The 19,934-nt window shown below is 27.6% G+C and overlaps 1 protein-coding gene across 1 annotated transcript in view; it reads right to left on the reverse strand.

Annotated features, from left to right (window-relative positions):
• The window catches only part of LOC113553070 (monocarboxylate transporter 10), a 312,565-nt gene extending 295,045 nt beyond the window's left edge, over positions 1–17,520 (reverse strand). Inside the window, exon 1 of the mRNA XM_026956208.2 lies at positions 17,458–17,520. Coding sequence (XP_026812009.1) covers positions 17,458–17,506 — 49 coding nt within the window. The 5' untranslated portion in view covers positions 17,507–17,520. The remainder of the gene's footprint in view (positions 1–17,457) is intronic.
• Between the last annotated feature and the right edge of the window lie 2,414 nt (positions 17,521–19,934).

The following is a 19,934-nucleotide window of genomic DNA, read 5'->3' on the forward strand; positions in this document are numbered from 1 at the left end:
TAAAATATTATTGTCAAATTGTATTATAAAAATTTCTACTCGTAATGTAATCCAATAGCTAAAACATAACTTCGAGATACATTATATTCACACAAAAATTTTATCGTTGTTTCATGCTTCGTGAATATGAATATAAAAATGCGTTTGAAATAAAATGCACCTACGTGTAATATTCAAAAATACACGTAATATTATTCTTAAAAAATTTAAGTTTTAAACTACGTGCTTGTATTGTAATTCCTAACTGTGTATATTTGCAGTTTAAACTTTACAACCACGTCATATACAGTTATATCTCACTGTACAAATTAGTTTCGTAGATGAATACCTTACCTAACCTGTATTTTAAGCCTAAACATATTTCCAGTGCATCGGTTTCATCGTCATGATGTATCATTAAATTGTTTGGTTATCAACGACAGAAGTACATTCTTCGCGATTGAATAATTTCACCAGAAATTCACATATTCCTCGAGATTGAAAATCAGTATATACTTGTGCATTAATATTAGTTATTTAATGTGTATTTATTTTAAAGATGTAATATATTTAAAACCAAATTAAACTTATTCGTGTTTAAAACATTTCATCAAATGACGAAAACACAAAAACTGTGTATGTATACGATACACGTACACAGAGCGATTCGTTCGTCATGGTAAGCAAAATATACCTATATATCGAGCGAACTGACTGCTGGGTTAGAGTTGGGTTGTAGTTTCTGTTTATTTAATATTTTAATGGAACATTTGTAAATAAATATCTTTATTTCAAACTACGTATCTTAAATCTTAATAATACATCTCAAATACGTAATGAGTTTTGAGTTCAATTATAAACTTATCGCGAAGTCACAACAATGTTTTATTTGCATAAATTTATTGTCCTATTTAAAGGACGATGCAGTCGATGGGAGGATTCGTAGATATTATAAAGCGTTCCCTTGTCCAGTTCACGATTCAATCGGCAAAAAAGGGTTGTAATTATGTTAATAAACATAAAGTGCTCTCTGAACGATGAAAAAATAACTATAAATACTATAAATTATATTTACATTTCTTACGATATATATACACAATATAAATAGTATATAATAGTAATTTAGTATTATTTTCGTGAAACGGGATATTTATATGATGTCGATATATTTAACCCAAAAATTATTAATGCATTTATAGATTTCTTAAAAAAAAAAAAAAATTAAGCAAAATAATCACCATTTATTATAATAACTCAAGTGATCATTCGGGGCTCCTCAAATAAATTCGCTCATAAAAAATAACCTATCACTTTCCTCAGGGTTACAGAACTAGACGAACTTATAATATTTGATCTTGATCATATTTTTTGTATCCCACCACCTTTACTATAATAACTGTAAACAAATTGTAACCAATGTATTAATATTAATATATTGCGTATAACGTATTTAAATAATAAGCAATCATAAATTGTATAAAATATTAGTATACGTGATGTAATCGTTAGAAATGTGTAGCATAAGGTTTTAAAATCTATCCGGCTATCTTGCAATCACTACAGTTATTATCGTGTTGTAATAAAATTGCATACCCAATGCTCCGTCAATAAATCGTTTGTAGCATTTATCACATTCATGATAATAATAATATGTACTATGCTTTAATACTACCTATCTGAATGACGGTCAAATCAAATATTTAATAACATAAGGATAATAAAAGCCATAAACATTTTAGACCAAACTAATTATGTTTCCATTTAAACGTTTTGAATATTTTCCTTTGTTCACAATGGACATCGCAAGTCGAGAAGGTACTATTGGTTTTAATTATGTGGAACATATATTATGAAATTTACACACATATATGTATATATTTATTATATATTTGTTCTGGCTGAACGGCAGGGCGTACTCTTTCATTATAGTGATCTGAATAACCGACAATGTTACAACTATAACAGTTAAATGGTATTATGACCCCGAGTTTTGCAATTTAAAATATTTGTAAAATCGTAGTTCTCTCCGAGGGTATAAAACCTAATACCTATATGACTATATACATTTTTTTTGACGACGTCAAGGCCTTTTAGTCAATTTTTATACCACAAAAGTAGCAAAGCCTTATAAAGTGAAAATTTTTCCTATTTATGACCGATTTAACAAACTCAATTTCGTTATTATGTACATGTTACATAAAATATTCGCATTGATAAAAATTGTATAAATATAAAAACTGTAATCATCAGATAATACCAAAAGTTATTATAATGTACCACCGACTTTCATGAACACTATGCATTTACAGAAACTTTACACTACGAGAATCACCAGTGTATGGAACATTTATACCACAACTTAAATACTTATATCGACAAATTAGGATTCGAGTCCATGTAGCTATAGCATTTACCAAATAATCATACCACTTGTTTCATTTAGTATATAATATTCGGAAGTATGCAGTGTCATCGAAAACGATTTCTCACGGTACGCTGAACCCAAAACGTTTATTTTATAATAATGATTGTCGGCATGAGTCAGACGTTCAGTGGTTATTTTAAAATTCATATTGCAATAGTGTCGGTGAATTGCGTATTTATTTTAACAGTCAGTGATATTTTTATGAAATCAGGTTACTAACTTCGTATCTTTATTTCTAATTTGATACAATTTACATAATATATATATTATTAAGTACATTGTTTATATTAAATATATATTTTTTAATTAAATGGCATATAATCATCAACAATTTGTTTTTTTATTAATAACTATTGACAAAGTAGGACAACAACCACGGTTGTTGAAACTTTAACAGATGATAATAATAAATATATTATTATTGTTATTATTTCTGAAACAACAACACACATTTTATCGTATTTAAAAAAAAAACCTTTATAATATTATACATAATAATTTATACCAATAACTTTGTGTAACACAGCGAAACATAACGAAATGCAATGCCATATTTGATCCATGGTAAAATTAAGTAAACGAGAATACTATAAAGTACCTATTGAAACTTGTGACATGAATAAAATATTATAAACTTCTATATTATTCACTATCGGTATAATTCACCAATGACATTTGTCTTGGAAAATAATTGAATCGTCTTACACTAAGAATACAACGTAAAATCTTTAATATATTCCAACATTTAAAACATTAAAAAACGTTATGCACGTGTGCCCTGGTGAATACTAATGAATACCGTTGGTTTTATATTTTTATTTTTCATAATATATTTTCATATTAATTCTCATTAAATAAAATATTAACTTAAGCACAGATTATATTATGCAATACAATAAATTATTATATTATAATAATAAAAGCACGCACTACTTACTGCATTACTTCTTTGTGTATAACATATATACATATTGTATTATGAGGCAAAATTACACGGTTAGAAATGCAATGTAGTTGAGTTATTCATTTAAAATCGAAATTTTTAAAATTATACAGTATGTTTAAATATTTTAAGCAATTGTATTTTCAATAAATAAGTACCAAACTAATCGATATACCTAGCTTTTTTTTCTTCGGATATTATTTAGGTAATTCTATTTTAGTACATAAGACTGAATGCATTTTAAATAAAATCGTTTCAAATAAATGTACATAATTTTAATATAACCAAATAACAATTGTATAATTCAACTAAGTTTTTCGAAGATATAAAATGGCTTGTCTTATATATTCAGAAAACCATTTTGCCTATAAAACAATAACATTACATTTTATTTTTCTGATTTAGCTTCGTTTTCTTACAAACGCGATGGTCTGTTATTATGGGTTTCGGGGCAATGTTTCCCAATAGATAAAAGCATGACGGAAGTTTGATATAAACGGGTCTCGGCGGACTTCTAAACTAGACTTACCAAAAACAAAGTGTACCATACACGTATTACACGTCATGGTATTCGAGGTTTTTGGTGTGAAAAAATACCGAAATGAGAAGAAAATAATATATATCTTATATATATATATTTTTCTAACGTTTCTTGTATCAGAATCCGTATAATAAAGTTGCCTTGACGACAGAGGGCATATGAATCTTATAAACCATATATACTAGCGTTCCGTCAGCAAATAAAAATAATGTTTTTGATTCTCAAAAAAGAAAAAAAAATCAAATCATAGTCAAGTGTAATTAAAGAAATGAAAAAAACTCGAAACACAAATTTTAAACTCAAAAACATATTGTAAAACTATTATTATACTTTATCCCTTTATCTATTGAAAAAGTAAACAATTTTATGTCGTTTGATTTTCGCAACACTTTTGTATGATTTAGCACGAAAATCTCTAAAAAAATGTAACAATTTTTTGTAAAAAAAAATATCATTTGAATAAAATGTATTTTTGTTTAATTTTTAGAAAAATTGTCATTCACTTCCTAAAAAAGTTATATATCTATACATATTGTATAATATTATATACATTAATTAATTATTTATTTTATTGTTTTACACGAGGTTTAGGTTTGATTTATTTACTCTACGCTTTATTTTATTTAACGAAATTCGTTTTTTTCATTTTTAGATTTATTGAACAATCATATTATATTAATTTATAGTAATAAATTTACATGTACAAAATCAAGGTGGCAAATTTTTTAACAAACAAAGTTTTAGTCACGTACAAACCATTTTCCTTTTGCATGTTTGGACTTTAACGACAAACATGTTATACGCGTGCTTTTATAAACACTTTTACACAGTAAATATGTACATATCTATATAATATATTATAAACTGTTTTATTCTTTTGGTGTATAATTTTCAATAAATCTTGTAAGCTAAGAACACAAAATTTTACTGTGAATACAAATTTTTAATTGAAGGTAAAACTATAAATAAAATTCTAATTATATACTTAATATTATGAGTTTTGATTTTTGTTAAATGGTAAAAATTTAAAAATAAATATAACAGAATCATTATTAAACAATTTTAATAGATAATCTACATAGAAATAAAATCTTTATATTTTAAACCAAAACATGGTAATAATTATTATTCATATACAATATTATAAAAATTAAAACCTTTTTCTTCACTTGATATGAATGAATAATTAGTTTTAAATAATTTCTTATTAAGTTAAATTATATTAACTTTTACTATTCCACCAGTTATTTTATATTTTAGCCACAGTGAGTTTCATTAAATATGTCAAATTGTTTTTTTTTTTACAGAGGAGTAATGTTTCCCTTACCTCACTCAAAATATTAGACATCTAATGAATTACTTTGTAATGTTACAGGATCTCCGAGTCTCACGAAAGCGTACTAATTTGAATTGTTGGGGTAATTGAATATATACACTACTTTTAATTAGCAAATCCTCATGGGACGCCTAGCTGTATATCCGCATTGTACATCATTTGAAAGAAAAAAAATGTATTATTTATATATATATATTAATATCACACCCATCTCTCAATTTCAATACAATTATATTATGTTAGATATGCATAACTATTGGAAAATATATGTGAATTAAGTACTAATATAGTATTTAATTTTTCAAAATTAAGCAGTTTTATTTTTATAGACTTTATTAACTTATTTTATATTGACATTTTAGAAGAGAACCTGTACCTAAATAAAATGTTAAGATACATTTGAAAATATTGTTCTTTCTCTTGATAATAGTTGGTTTACTTCCCAGTCATTTAACAGATATTAGCAATCGATATAACTGGAAGTTGCACAATATACGCCGCATACGTTTTAGGAGAAAACATTGTGCCAATAAACTTCTTAACTTTTGTTTATGCCATATTTTATATCAAAAATTAAGTTAATAATAAATGTTACGAAACGTATTAAAAAAATGTGTTTGTTTATACACAAGCAAATTTGTTATAAGTAGTTTATATCATCTAAAGCGTAGTATATTAAAAAACATAATTTAATATATTGTAAACATTAATGTCTGTAAAATTAAAAATTATCACAAGATTGAATTAAACGAATTTTTTTGAAGATGTCTACTCTTTTTTTGACATTTAATCTGGTCCTGATCAACAATATAAAACATTAGCCATCATCATAATCCAAAGCAAATGGACCTTTTACGCTTATAATATAATATAATATAATATTATACATGTGTGCCTATGTGTGTTCACTACGATGGCGGAAACATTATAATTGCATTAACATCGATTCTCAATCAAAGTAGTGCATCTGCCGACAAACACGTTCGACTATTGATATTGTGTACCTCGATATCAGCGCCTTACACAAAACAATTTTATAATAATAATATACTAATTGAATAGATTGAACTAGAAATTATTTTCTATTTAGTATTTTATCTAAATTATCTAATAGTTAAAGTTCATAGTCATTCCAAACACATACGAAATATGTTCTTATAATATGGTGATTAAGCTAATATATCTGTAATATTTATTTCAAAATAAAAACAAATATTTTATTAAATGCCCAGGCTCAGCTAATTCAATGTCTTTGGCTTGTCAACGTGTGCAGAATGAAGTATGAATTAGTTTTATCTAGATTTGAAATTAAAATTTGTATTTATGCAATATTTAATCGACGGATTTGATTATAAATTTTAATATATAATTATTTAAAATTTTTGTTTTTAATTGAAATTTAAATAAATATAAAATTACCTAATGCATTACGATTTTTAACTTAGTAAATTCAATTTCTTTAAATATACTATGATTATACATCTGTTGTTTATAATTTTAAATATAAAATGAATATTATCATACAAATGTGTTTTTTGTCCCGCAAATTATAATTTATATAAACATGAATGCTTGATAAATAATACAGTTAACTATAAATATATATATATATATATAAGAAATGTGTTTGCAGACCTTGAAAAACACGAAACTGTTTTTTTAATCAACATTGTCCCAAAATATCTAAAAATAAATATGAGAATTAAAAAATAAATACTTATAAATATTAATCGTAATAGTACATCTTTTGTAGTAAAAAATAATAATGTTATATAAACCATAAAGATAATAAAAAAACAAGTGTATTTACAAAAGTATAGTTTGATGAAATTATTTATCAAATATTTATTTTTAGGTTATTAAGTTTGAAAGTTGAAGCGCCACTTAAGTGGCGAATTTTTTTTTTTATGTGAAATAATTAAATATAATTTAAATCTGTTAAGCATTTTTTGTATACCTGAAGATAATTCACTACGAGTATAATTAATATAAATAGAGAAAATATATTTGAGCCAACTAAGGCATAATAAATATACTAGTCTTAATTGATTCAAAATAAAAAAAATAGATTTTTCATCGTAAACATATTGCTACAATACGATTCTATGATCAAGAACCACTATGACATATTTCATGTCATTTCTTCATTTATTTAAGTTATGTAAAAAGTATTAATTTTAATTAGGGTTTTCAATTCTAATATTAAAATGACAAAAACGTATCAAATTGGCTTTACAATGTTTTTTATTATTATTACAATTAAATGAATATGGTTAAAACAGATTTTTCTAGAAAAAAGGGGTCCAGAACGTTTCGTGTAAAACATTTATGTATCGAAAATCGAGCCCAAATGTTATTTTGAAGTGGTCTTTTGAAATAAAATAAGTAGTTTCTTTGAACATTATAGTAGAACGACCAATAAACGTCCGATAAATGTTAAAGAAATGTCAGCAAATGCAGTTTTATCAATGTAATTTTTTAGCATTGCTTTCAAATTTAACGTCACGATGAATAATACTGTAAACTGCAGTAAGATAAGGGAAATAAAACGAATATCCAAGTAACCCAATAACTGTATTTAACTATGACTAAAGTTTTACTGAACATGTATTATAATTGACAATTGTGCTATAGTAAAGCTTAACTTTTAACTAAGTTAACTGCATGGTCCAATTACAGCCGTGAGAATATTTTTAGAAACTATAAGAAAATTATCAAATAAACTTATTCAGTTTAGTTAAAATAATCGACCAGTAATTTACTAAGATCTCAATAAAATAATTTTATAAAAATTCACAGTTTCTCAACAAAATTTGAACTACATCACGTCTTAAAATGTATCAAGCAAATTGCAATTTGCATACTTATGAATATTTAATTTTTACCACAAAATACTCTCACTGACGTTTATATAATATTATTTATTATGTTTATTGATTCGTCTAATTGTTTGTGAGTAAGCTATAATTATTGTATAGATGTGGTTACGTTAAGTATATTAAAATGTGCGATAAAGAATTATTGATGATTTGAATACACATTCAAATTAAATTTTACAAATAAAATCATCATGATCATGACCCTTACGTCAACTCTTTTAATGAATGTCAATTATTTTGGTCCGGGTCCGTGTCAATGGCACCATCTTAGATTTGATGACTGACCATCCCTTTTGGGTTTTCATTCATTTATATGGTATTTCACGCACGTGCCTTGTTTCATTATAAATGCAAAAACATGTCGTGAGAAAATTTCACCATCATTGAAGTATACATTTGTATACACACGAATCTTTGTATATGTGTATTGAAACTCATGATATTCACCAGTAAGCAGATTGAAATTTTTAGTCTCAAAATAATAATATAATAATTATGTAATAAAAATGTAAAAATAATAACGTATCAGTGCACAGTACAAAGAGTGCTCAATTCGTCACAAGTCTGTTTTGTATTATAATTTACAATACATCAAATATGAATTTGGAAGTATTCATACATTCAAAAAAAAAAAAATAAAAGGAGGTACTGCTTTGGTGTAGAGTAGGTGTCGGATATATCATTGTAGGTAATGGATGTGTTAAATTTAGATTCAGACAACTCATATATTACTATGTATAATTCATGAGACGGATATATACTTTGATATTACTATTAAAGTTATTTATCTTACTATTGGTTTTACGGTAGGTTGATTTAGTTTTTGTAGAAAACATCACATGTATTATACTACTAATATTATATTTTAATAATTACAATAATATATATTTTTATCATTTTATATCATTGTTAATAACTTTTTAGTTATAATACTGCCTTACCATACGACACGTCGTTAAAACGCTACGCCAAGTTGGGTGTTGACTAACGATACGTGGTATAATGCTCTGAGTTTTATACATTTAAACCAATAATAAAGTGTACAGTAAAAAAACTAACGGAAACACGATCGTCTTACACGACACAATTGCGACCGTTATTTATTTAAGTATACAAATAAAAATAATATCGTTCAAATGATGTCTTAATGTCTGCAGTTTGTAGGTATATCGAGTTTGATATTAATTTATTTATTATTAACAATTATATAATTTAGATACCGGTTACATACAGTTCGCATACCTAATAGTTTTATCAACGAAACGATCACATGGTCGCCAGTTTTCGTTCACTGAGCTTCATTTCACCGGGTTGCTTCATAATCTCCGTTGTTACCGTAATCCGGTCTTAAACTTTCCCACCGGTCGCTAGGGAAGGGCTTGACTTACTCAAAACCTTCACAAATGCTGGTTAACTCTGGGTCATCAATGTCAATGGATGATTGTGGGGGTGTCGTAATTATTTTACCACTAGTATAACCTAACCGGTAAATAGATTTAATTTTTACCGAAATAATTGCATTAATTTTTTATAATAGCAATGTTTATTGTTATAATAATATAATATATATAATACAATATTTTATTATTGTTATTAACTTTTGAATCATTACAGATAGTATACCGTGCAACAGTATAAATAGAATAATGGTATAAGTATAATAAGTATATAATTAGTTATTATTAATAATATAAAAAAACTAATCCACATATTTTTAAAATGTCTTCTCGTATAAGAAAATGTATGGTTACTCGTTTTTAAATCACTACAAATTATCAAATATCGTTTAAAATAATTAGCCATTTCACGAGTGAATGTCCAATTCAATGACTGTAAAAATATTAACTTCAACGTTCATAAAAAACTAATGTATTTCTTCAGTATGTAATTTTTTTTAATTATAGGTAGAAAATCATATTATGAACCCTATATCAACTTTTTAAGCCTTATGACTCAGTGAAAATGTTTCATCAATATTTCAATATTTGTGGAAAAATAATTAAAAGAAAATTTAAAATATCAAGTATCAATTATCTATAAATAGTTTAAAAATACCGACTTACCGTAAAACGGTGTAGATTCGTGATATAAATACCTTAAAAATAATAAATATTTTTAGATAATTATATCCAATGTAAGAAGTAATCAAAATAAAAACATTCAGTGAAGATTTCAAGTATCAATAGTTTACCTTATATTATTTTATTATTAGATTTTGAGTTACGCTAAAAAAACAAAATCGATTTAATTGAATACAGATATTTATTTTATTTTGAAAAGTACTTGAAATTGTTCACACATATAACTTTAAAGCCAATACATTTATCGCTCCGCTCATAATCTAAAGCATGTTGAACATAATTTGGATTACTGTAATAATTTTTTTAAAAACATAAGACTAAAATGTAAATGTCATAGACAGTATTTTTATTCTGCCACATAAAAGTCATATTTTTTATCTAAAAAAATTTAAATGTCTTCATTCAGTCCCGAATGGTTTTTAAAAAAGAATAATAAATACATATAACTTCAAAACCTCCAATATCTTCTTCGTTCTGCTCAACATCTAAAACCATCTACGGTTTATATATTTTTAAAAACAAAGTTATTTATTTGACAACCGTCGATTGAAATTTAAATATTTTTTCTAGAAAACTGTGAAAGAAAATGTCCATATCAGCGTACAATTTATAATATTCTGCTGTAAACTGCAGAATATATAAGTACATGATGTACACAACAATGGACTATGATTACTGGTTAACATAAAATATATAGTTAAATGAGATAAAACCAAACGTAATTTTAAAGGGAACGTATTATATAGAAAACTAGTGATATAACAATTTAAATATTATATAATTAGTGTATTATTGCATTATAATATAAATACAATCATTTACGATTATTTATAAAAATGTATGTAGTCAATCCACTATATTTTCTTAACAAGTGTCCAATGAACTAAGCTGATGGTCAGATTCAGAAATTGTATGACACTAAGACTTTCCAGTAAGCTCAGACCAAATATTATTTGTTAATAATCACTTTTATTTACATAATCGGGCAAATATTTTTATAATTTTGCATTTTTTTATTGTTTGGTTAAAATATAGTTTGTTTATACCAAATTAAGGTTTTTTATAAAAAGATTTTGTAAATACAGCTTTAAATCATATAATGTATTGTATGTTTGCATATTTTTAAGTTTTTGAATTTTCACTCTGTATTTTTATGGTTTGCTAAAATATTGATATTAATAAAAATGTATAATTATTTTCTCAAAACATATAATCAAATGAATGCTGTACAATAAGTGGTTACCGTTCAAAAACGTCAAAAGTGAATTTCTTTACGAGGAATAATATTATCAGAGGAATTAATTTAAATTATAAATTTATAAAATAAGGATTATAAATAGTTCAAAATATACAATTATCGAACAGGATCATACATCCATATATAAGGTATATAAAACATAACTAATCGATCATTGGCTAGTGTAATTTACATCAATAAATAATAATAATAAACATATGTATGATAAAAATTATACTAAATTTAGATATTGAAGTTTGATTTTTTTTTTTTATGCCTATAACCTACATACATTATCGTATGTACTTTTTATAAAGATTTCTCTGACACTGGATCCATTTCAAAAGTAGATTAATGATTGATTTTGATTATATTACAACTTAATCATATTTATTTGTTTAAAATCAAGTCAAATAAGTTGAAAAGTTATATGTGCTAATAGTTTTTAAATAAACAGAATAATAAATATATGTACCTGCTTTAAAACAATGCTAATTCTATTAATATATGTATTTAAAAATGTTCAGAATTTATTTTAATTAAATATCTTGATAATTTTAAAAATATATTTAATAGTTTTTTAGGACTTAATATAATACATATATTGTATTAATTAAGATATATATATATATATATATATATATAAATGTAAAGTGTATTTATATCTTGTGTGATGTGTAGTACCTATGCTATATTATGTATTTCATGCATGGTTTTCTGACAGATTTACGATGAGGGTGGCTTGCACTTGTGTCCCAAAGTTTGTAGAAAACAAGTTAGCTGTATTCAAAAAATAAAAAAGGTTTCGATTTCAACACGATTGAAAATTCACAGTAAATAACTATCGGAAAAACTAAAACAAAATCCTAACAGAAATATTACATCGTTTTCAGTTCGAAAAAGAAAAAAGTTAACATGAGAATAAATTATAAATTATATGAACAATACGTTTTATACATTTATACTTCGAAATATTCCATTCCGGAATTCATAGGTATATGAATATCCTCTATGTCGAAAGTTCACTGAAATCCTCGTGAGTTCTGAATCCGATTTCAGCAGGTATCGATATATATTTTGTAGAATGTAGATGATGATTCATTAAATAAACTATTTTATCCATTAATAATATATTTATTCAAATTCAAGAGTTTAACATGACAATGCATTATTAATATTAGAGGATAAAAAAATGAACATGTTTTATGAAACATTCTGTATACATAATATGGATGAGTAGGATACAAAAATGTATTAGTAATACGATCATATTTCAATCGTGACTGTTTACGACGACTGTGACGCGCGACGTGGTCCATATTATATCATAATAATGTCGATGTCCACATTTCAAACATACTAACTAATATACATAGATACTATATACTAAAATCATTGAAAAATTTTAGAATGAAAACTGTAAATTTAATGTAGTTTAAAATATAAGAAAACAATTTATCTTAAATTCTCTGAAAAAAATTTTTATTAAACCCTATCTTTATTTATAGGATCCTTATTTCGATTTGAATATTATTATTAACAGATGTTATAAAATGCACGACATATATAGTCTTCTACGACTTCACGGTCATCTCGTCCTGTCGATCGGTACAAGCGTCTTCCGGGTATTGTTACCGATTCCGGTCAATGCATTTCTAACGACACTTGTCACGTCCGGAAGTAAAGGGCACACACCCTACCACCACCACCCGAGAATGACCTTCATAGGGTCAGAAGATTGTGCGCGCACCGGATAGATATATTTAAATTATTTACCTTTCCAGATTTTCACTCAAAAGTGGTGATCCCATATTGAAGTAATGTTTGGAAAATATATCATTTTTTAGTATATAATAATTTAAAACAGAATATTATTTGAAATTGTGTGCGAAAAAGCATTTGAATGGGGTCGAGGACAACACGTAATGTAATTGATGTGATCACGGGAGTATAATTATCGTTTGATAGCAGGCTGGTTTTTAATAATTTCTTTTGAATGTTAAAAAAAATAATGATTCATCTGCATTTCTGATCCGTAAATCAACCGCAAACAAATAACTCGGGATACCGTTTTTTTTTTTTACTTCTATTAGACATCAAAAATAATGTTTTTGAAAATTATATTATTTATTTATAGTAATATTACATACATTTGTTATTAATTGACATTTTTAAAATTGTACTTATTTTCAAAGTATATATGCATTATGCATTTTAATTTATAATATTTATAATGGGTCCAATGAAAAATATAATGAAAATTTATTTTGAATTGACTAATTTATATATTATATTTAAATGGTTATTGTCTTTTTATATTTTTGTCTCTATACATTTAAAAATTAATCATTTTAATATTCTTTAATGAATTTCGTGCCTTATTCCGTTTTATTTGTTAGTTGATATAAAAATAAATAAATTTTTTACGAGTTAATTAACTGCCTACAAATATTTTGATTATTTACCGAAAATTTGGTTAGTATTAGACATACCACACACAGTTTTCGCCTTTAACATAACACCTGAACTGTATTACAATATTGTTCTCTTGTGGGAACAACGACATATACATAGGTTACACTGTGATTTTGACATTTTCGTTGTAACCGTCTTTAATGAATTCGAATTAATACATACCTACTATTAGATGGTTAGCCAAATATCTTAAATGTTACTCTTAAAATCTTATCAATCAATTTACTATAATACTAATATATTACTACCCATATTTTTGTAATACCATAAAAATATTATTTCTAAACAGATGTAACAACTATTTTGTTTATTAAACGCTTAAAATACGATATAAACAAAACATTTCAATAGATGACAATAATAAGAATAATAATTCTTATCATAATATTTCGACATTTCATAACTTTATAGTATACAACATTTTGCACTATTTACAACATTAATAATTAATATCGTCCTATACCATGCCTTAGTAGACTACCAATAACCCTAGAAAAAAATTATAACATCTAAATTAGCATTGGCGTTTTCTAATATAATTTTGGATAGGTAATCAAAATGATTTTTTGCTATGCTAAATCGACTATAACAATTTTACTAGTTAACTATATTGACAATGTTTTAATAGTTAGTAAGGGTGGCCCCAGGCAGATACACTTACATTTGAAAAGCTTTCAATAGTGCAGATCTATCTATTTTGTTAAAAATATAAATTAGGATATAGTGGTTTTTCTGGACCAATGTTAATAATGTGGTTTAAATCATTTTTAACTTATAAATCTCAACAAGTTAAATTAGGAAATTCTCGTCGAGTATTAATGTTATATCCGGTAGGACATCTGTCGGATTTTTCTTTTTTTATTATTTATGAATAAAATTACCGATATTCTTAAAAACTGTAACTTCTTAATTTTTGCTAACGACCCAAAACTTAATTTGCCAATTTATTCAATTAATGAATGTGTTAAGTTACAATCTGATTTGAATTAATTGTATTCGTGGTACACATTAAACGGATTAGTATAAAATCAGAATAATGTTCAAAAAACGACTTTTTATCTACGAAAATTAAATTATAAAATTAATTAATTCTTATCTAGTAGTAGTATTGCATATAAAAGTTTAGATATATTACTATCAAACGATTTTTTTAATATTTATATAAATATGATACGTAATGAGGTTCTTCGTGTATTGAATTTCATACAATTACTTCAAAGTTAAAAATCCTAACTACATAAAAATCTTATATTTTTCTCAGGTTATTTGATTTTAAAATACAGCTCAGATAGTTAAATAATCTAATAATCAAAATTGAACGTGTTCGGAACCGATTACATACGTATAAAAGAAATAAAACAAATGTACCTCTTCAATAATTAGCACTGGAATTTGATGTTGAACCCCTGGAAAAAGGTAGAAAATTGAACGAAGTACTTTGGCTCCACAAATTATTGAATTATCAAATCGACTATCCTGAGTTACGGAGTCTAATACCTTTAAATGTCCCTCGTGTATGTTATACATTTTACATTTCTACCTACTGCCAAAATTACAGTCATTTCGCTCCAACTAATAGAATACTGACTACAGCCAACTCGTTAAAACTTTTAATCTAATTTAAGTTGACTTAAAATAAATTTTTATGTGAAACTTTTATTAATTTATCATTATGTTTGTTCTATATCGTTATTAGTTATTAAGTATTATTTGTATACATTGTAGTGAGCCTAACAGTGAGTATATATGTATATGTATATAATAATAGATAACAATAGTAATTTTGAAGATATAATTTTACATATTATAAAAAAAGGAGCCATTTAGTTATGCACATATATAAATGTGTAAGATATGATCGTGTTAAATTTATTAAAACAAATCGTATAGGCAAATGGTACAAAGATAATTAATCATTCTAGATCAAATATAACCCGTATAATGATAGAAATCGTTATTCATGTTTTTGAAAGAATTTGTATTATGTACTACTATATTTTTAGTAAATGTTTCAGTGATCCGTCAAACGTATATTATATTGTGTAAACGATAAATTTACAAGAATGTTGAATTGTAGTTATAGTTTACGTAATTACGTGGATGTTTATGAGAGCAGTACGTGATTATAAAATACAAGTGATACGTCAAAAATGACGAATACTAATATTCTGTTGCGTTTTTCATCATCGAAAATTACGGAAATCTAATTATTAATTACAAAAAAACCCAGCACGATGTCAAATTTTCTTGAAAATTATTCACAAGTTTGTCACGTGTATATAAAATATTATGGGTTGACGTGATTAAACATTTTACGAGTTTCGTATATTATAACATTGCCGTTATAGAATTATTACGTTGACTTGGTATTATAATACATATATACCTGTACTTTGGAAGTCGGTTACACGATTACACTGGACTTTAATTGCGACTCAACAGCTCTAGAGAATCGTCAATTCTTGTAGGGTACTCAAAAACTTTTTAGGCCAGTTTATTTTAATTTTCAGACCAAATACTTTTTTTACAAAGCAGTTGACACATAAAACATTGCTGGTTGGATTACTTTATTATACTTTATGTACCTACAATGTAGCAACTCGAAACGAACTATACCTACGTAATCGCTTAATAATATGCCCGTGTAATATGGTTGGTCAGCATTTAAATTCATCACAAAAACACATTATTGTATAATATGAATTTCTTTTTTTTTCAGCAATTTATGCTTTAAAATGACACAATACAACTTTTATTTTTTATTTATTTTACCATAATAATATAGATCGTATACCTATAATACTAATTATAAGTTATAAAGTTATTTTGAAAACTTTGAAACCACATCTAACTAATAATATTCGCTAATAATAGGATTCGTTTGCATATTGTTGTAACTATATATTAACTATAAGAGTTATGCGTCTATGTTATGTTTTTTTTTTTTTTACAAAATTAAGAACAATTTTGTTATTTGTAAAATAGTTTTAATCGATCATATATATATATATATAAATGATATTAACCACACCTCGTGAAGAGGCCATGATTTTTCACATTGAAAATTCTGGAGTATAGCATTTCGCCGTTTTGGCCTGTGTTATAATACACTTATCTGATCCGAATTCCCATCGACATAATATACCTTTATCTTATTAACTATTATTTTAGTTAAAGAACCTATTATTAAATAAATAATACAAATGTAATCACTTATCGGAGCGTTAAATATAAACGAGTAATAAATCGTTACCGTGTAATATTCGCGAAGACTAAGACATACGAGTTGTATTAAATTAAATACAATTGCCGATTCAGTGATTCTTACCAATGTATAGGACCTAATGATGTACTCCTCGGCCCGCTTAAAGCGTTGAGCACAAACGAAATTCCCTTTTAAAAATCGAGTTTTCTCACAAATTTCGGACGATAATTAGAAGGAGAGAGGTCGGTACACCGCCAGCGCGTCGCCTCCACTCGAATAGAATATCATCACCGTCGAATAATGATATTATAAATACATATTATTATTATTGCGCATAAAAATATTCGCCGACTGACCTGTATTGACGACCGGCTGTCCGTGCTTTACGGCCGCGGGTCTCAGCATGACGGCCGCAGACAGCTGCAGCCCGTGGTTGAGCACGTGGACGGCCACCGCTGTGGCCACGATCACCCAGCCCCAGCCGCCCTCCGGGTAGTAGTGCCGCTGCAGCGTGGCCCGCTTGCGGGCGGACAGCGGCGCCAGCGGACACGTGTCGGCCGTCATCCCGCCGGCGCCGTTGACGTCCGCACCGCCGCCGCCGCCACCGCCGCCGCCGCCGCCGACACCGAACAAGCCGGTCATGTCGTCCGTGACCGCGGTGCACGGCCCGTCGTCGGAGGGCCCGTTGTCGGTCACGTGTACGCCGCCGTCGTGTTCCAAGCGGACCACCACCACGGGCCACGTGTTGCTCCGCGACATCACGTTCATGTTGCCGTCCAACTTCATAGCGGCCGCGGCGCCGCCTCCGTACGGCGATCGCACTACGGCGATGATGGCGTTGTACGGTATCTGAAACGACGAGAACGCGTATAGAAAATGTTCGTAGATTCTGCAGAAATGTCAGGAAATCTAATACGGTACGTCAGGTAAAAAAATTTTATCCGTGCGCGTTGGACACCGATTAAGGTCGGTTTAGTCTTAGGACTACAACAACACGTTGATAGTTTCTTAAGTGTGATTCTCAAATTATAATATCCGTCTATTTTGGACTTCCAAATGAGGTTAGAACAACAACAGATATTGTTTATACCGAATAATATATTATCATTGTGCAATTGGATTTATTATTAATAATATAGGTTTCAGTGATTCAATTTACACCGATACGTTTTACAACAACATCAACCAAATGTTATCATAAATGTTTTACTAGTTGATTTTTTAAATACGGCCAAACCTCATCTAACCTACCTATCAACTACACATATCCAATGAATTGATCCGTTTAACATAAGACACTCGTCGATTCAAAACTTCATCAACGTTTTTAAAAATATTTTTTTTTTTTTATACAATCTTAAATTGTTATAAAATGAAATTGCTCAATGATATATATATATATCTGAACGAGAGACGGGCCGCAATCGACCTCATCGGCGGTTATTATGAGGTTATTTTCATGAGAACCTATCTATTTTGTTTTTGTCTAAAACCTTATCCAGCTGAAACATATTGATTTAGCCACACCTTTTAGGTAGTATACACTGTACTAAAAACTAGCAGGAACTATACGTAGGCATATCAGATGTTCGAAGACGAGCAGTTGAAATACGATCGTTTGGCAGTTATAGTATATCAAGTAGGTCAAGCCCAAAAAAAAAAAGAATATACCCCTATTGAATTCATGTTTGAAAAAATAAAAATCTGGAATGTTTTAAAAATATTTCTTGAAATCATATTTCATCAAATAATCCAAGTATACAATATTAGATACTAAATAACTCGTATCACATGACTTTAATAGCGGCGAATGATGTTTAATATTCAAAAAAAATACAACTAGCTAATAAAAAAATTTAACAGAACGCCCACAAACGTGTATGGCGTTCTCTAAAGTTAAACAAGAAAGTTTACATGGATCAAAAACAAAAGAAAAACTAATATAATAAATTACTTGTTTTGTATTTAATTTTGTATTTTTATGATAATATGCGCTAATACAGTAATCACAGCAAACCTAACTTTTTTTAACAATTTCAATATGATAAAACACTACAAAAGCCATTAGCTGGCGTTCGAAAAATTATTCGGATATCTCGTTGACGGAGTCCATAGCAGCCGCAAGTACAAAGTACAAGCATCACTGCGTACCGTATTCGGTCGTTCCTATCAACTGTCATTCCGGGAAACAAACAACGCGATTCGTTCGATTCTCTCGCCATAGCCGTTCATCGGTACATGTGACTGCAATAAACAACGATCGAAGTCATAATGGCGGTCCGCCGTCATCGTCTGGCTACTTATTTAATCGTATAGTGGCGCGTGGAATTGATTAAAGCTTCCAATCAATGAATAAATTCCTCGATACTAGTACAGTTTACAGTGTTTATACCTACTACTGTGAACGCGCGGGAGCGTGATGGACAGAAGACGAAATCGTGGCGACCCCGTTTGAATTGCAAACAACGCGAATAACGCAACTGTCGATTGGGTAGGTGTATAAAAAGGAAGCGAATGCAAGCGATCTCAGATAAATGGCGTTGATCCGCATTTGGACGGTAGATTGAATGGTAAACCGAATCATTCACATCATTGGGAGCTATCTGTTAAAATATTTTTCGCTATAGCACCAATAGAGTGTAGATCAATTTCTAAAAAATAGTTTCTTACTGCCAATCGACAACAAACTCGTATAATATTAGAACATTTCTACGTGACCGTACATCTGTTTTTTCAGTTTGATGATCAGCCAAACAACATAATCAAATTACTCAATATACATTATTATCTAACCATTGCTCGACCATCATTAATAATCACTATTAATTATATG

This window comes from Rhopalosiphum maidis, chromosome 2 (assembly GCF_003676215.2).
Source record: "Rhopalosiphum maidis isolate BTI-1 chromosome 2, ASM367621v3, whole genome shotgun sequence".
Taxonomy (NCBI): domain Eukaryota; kingdom Metazoa; phylum Arthropoda; class Insecta; order Hemiptera; family Aphididae; genus Rhopalosiphum; species Rhopalosiphum maidis.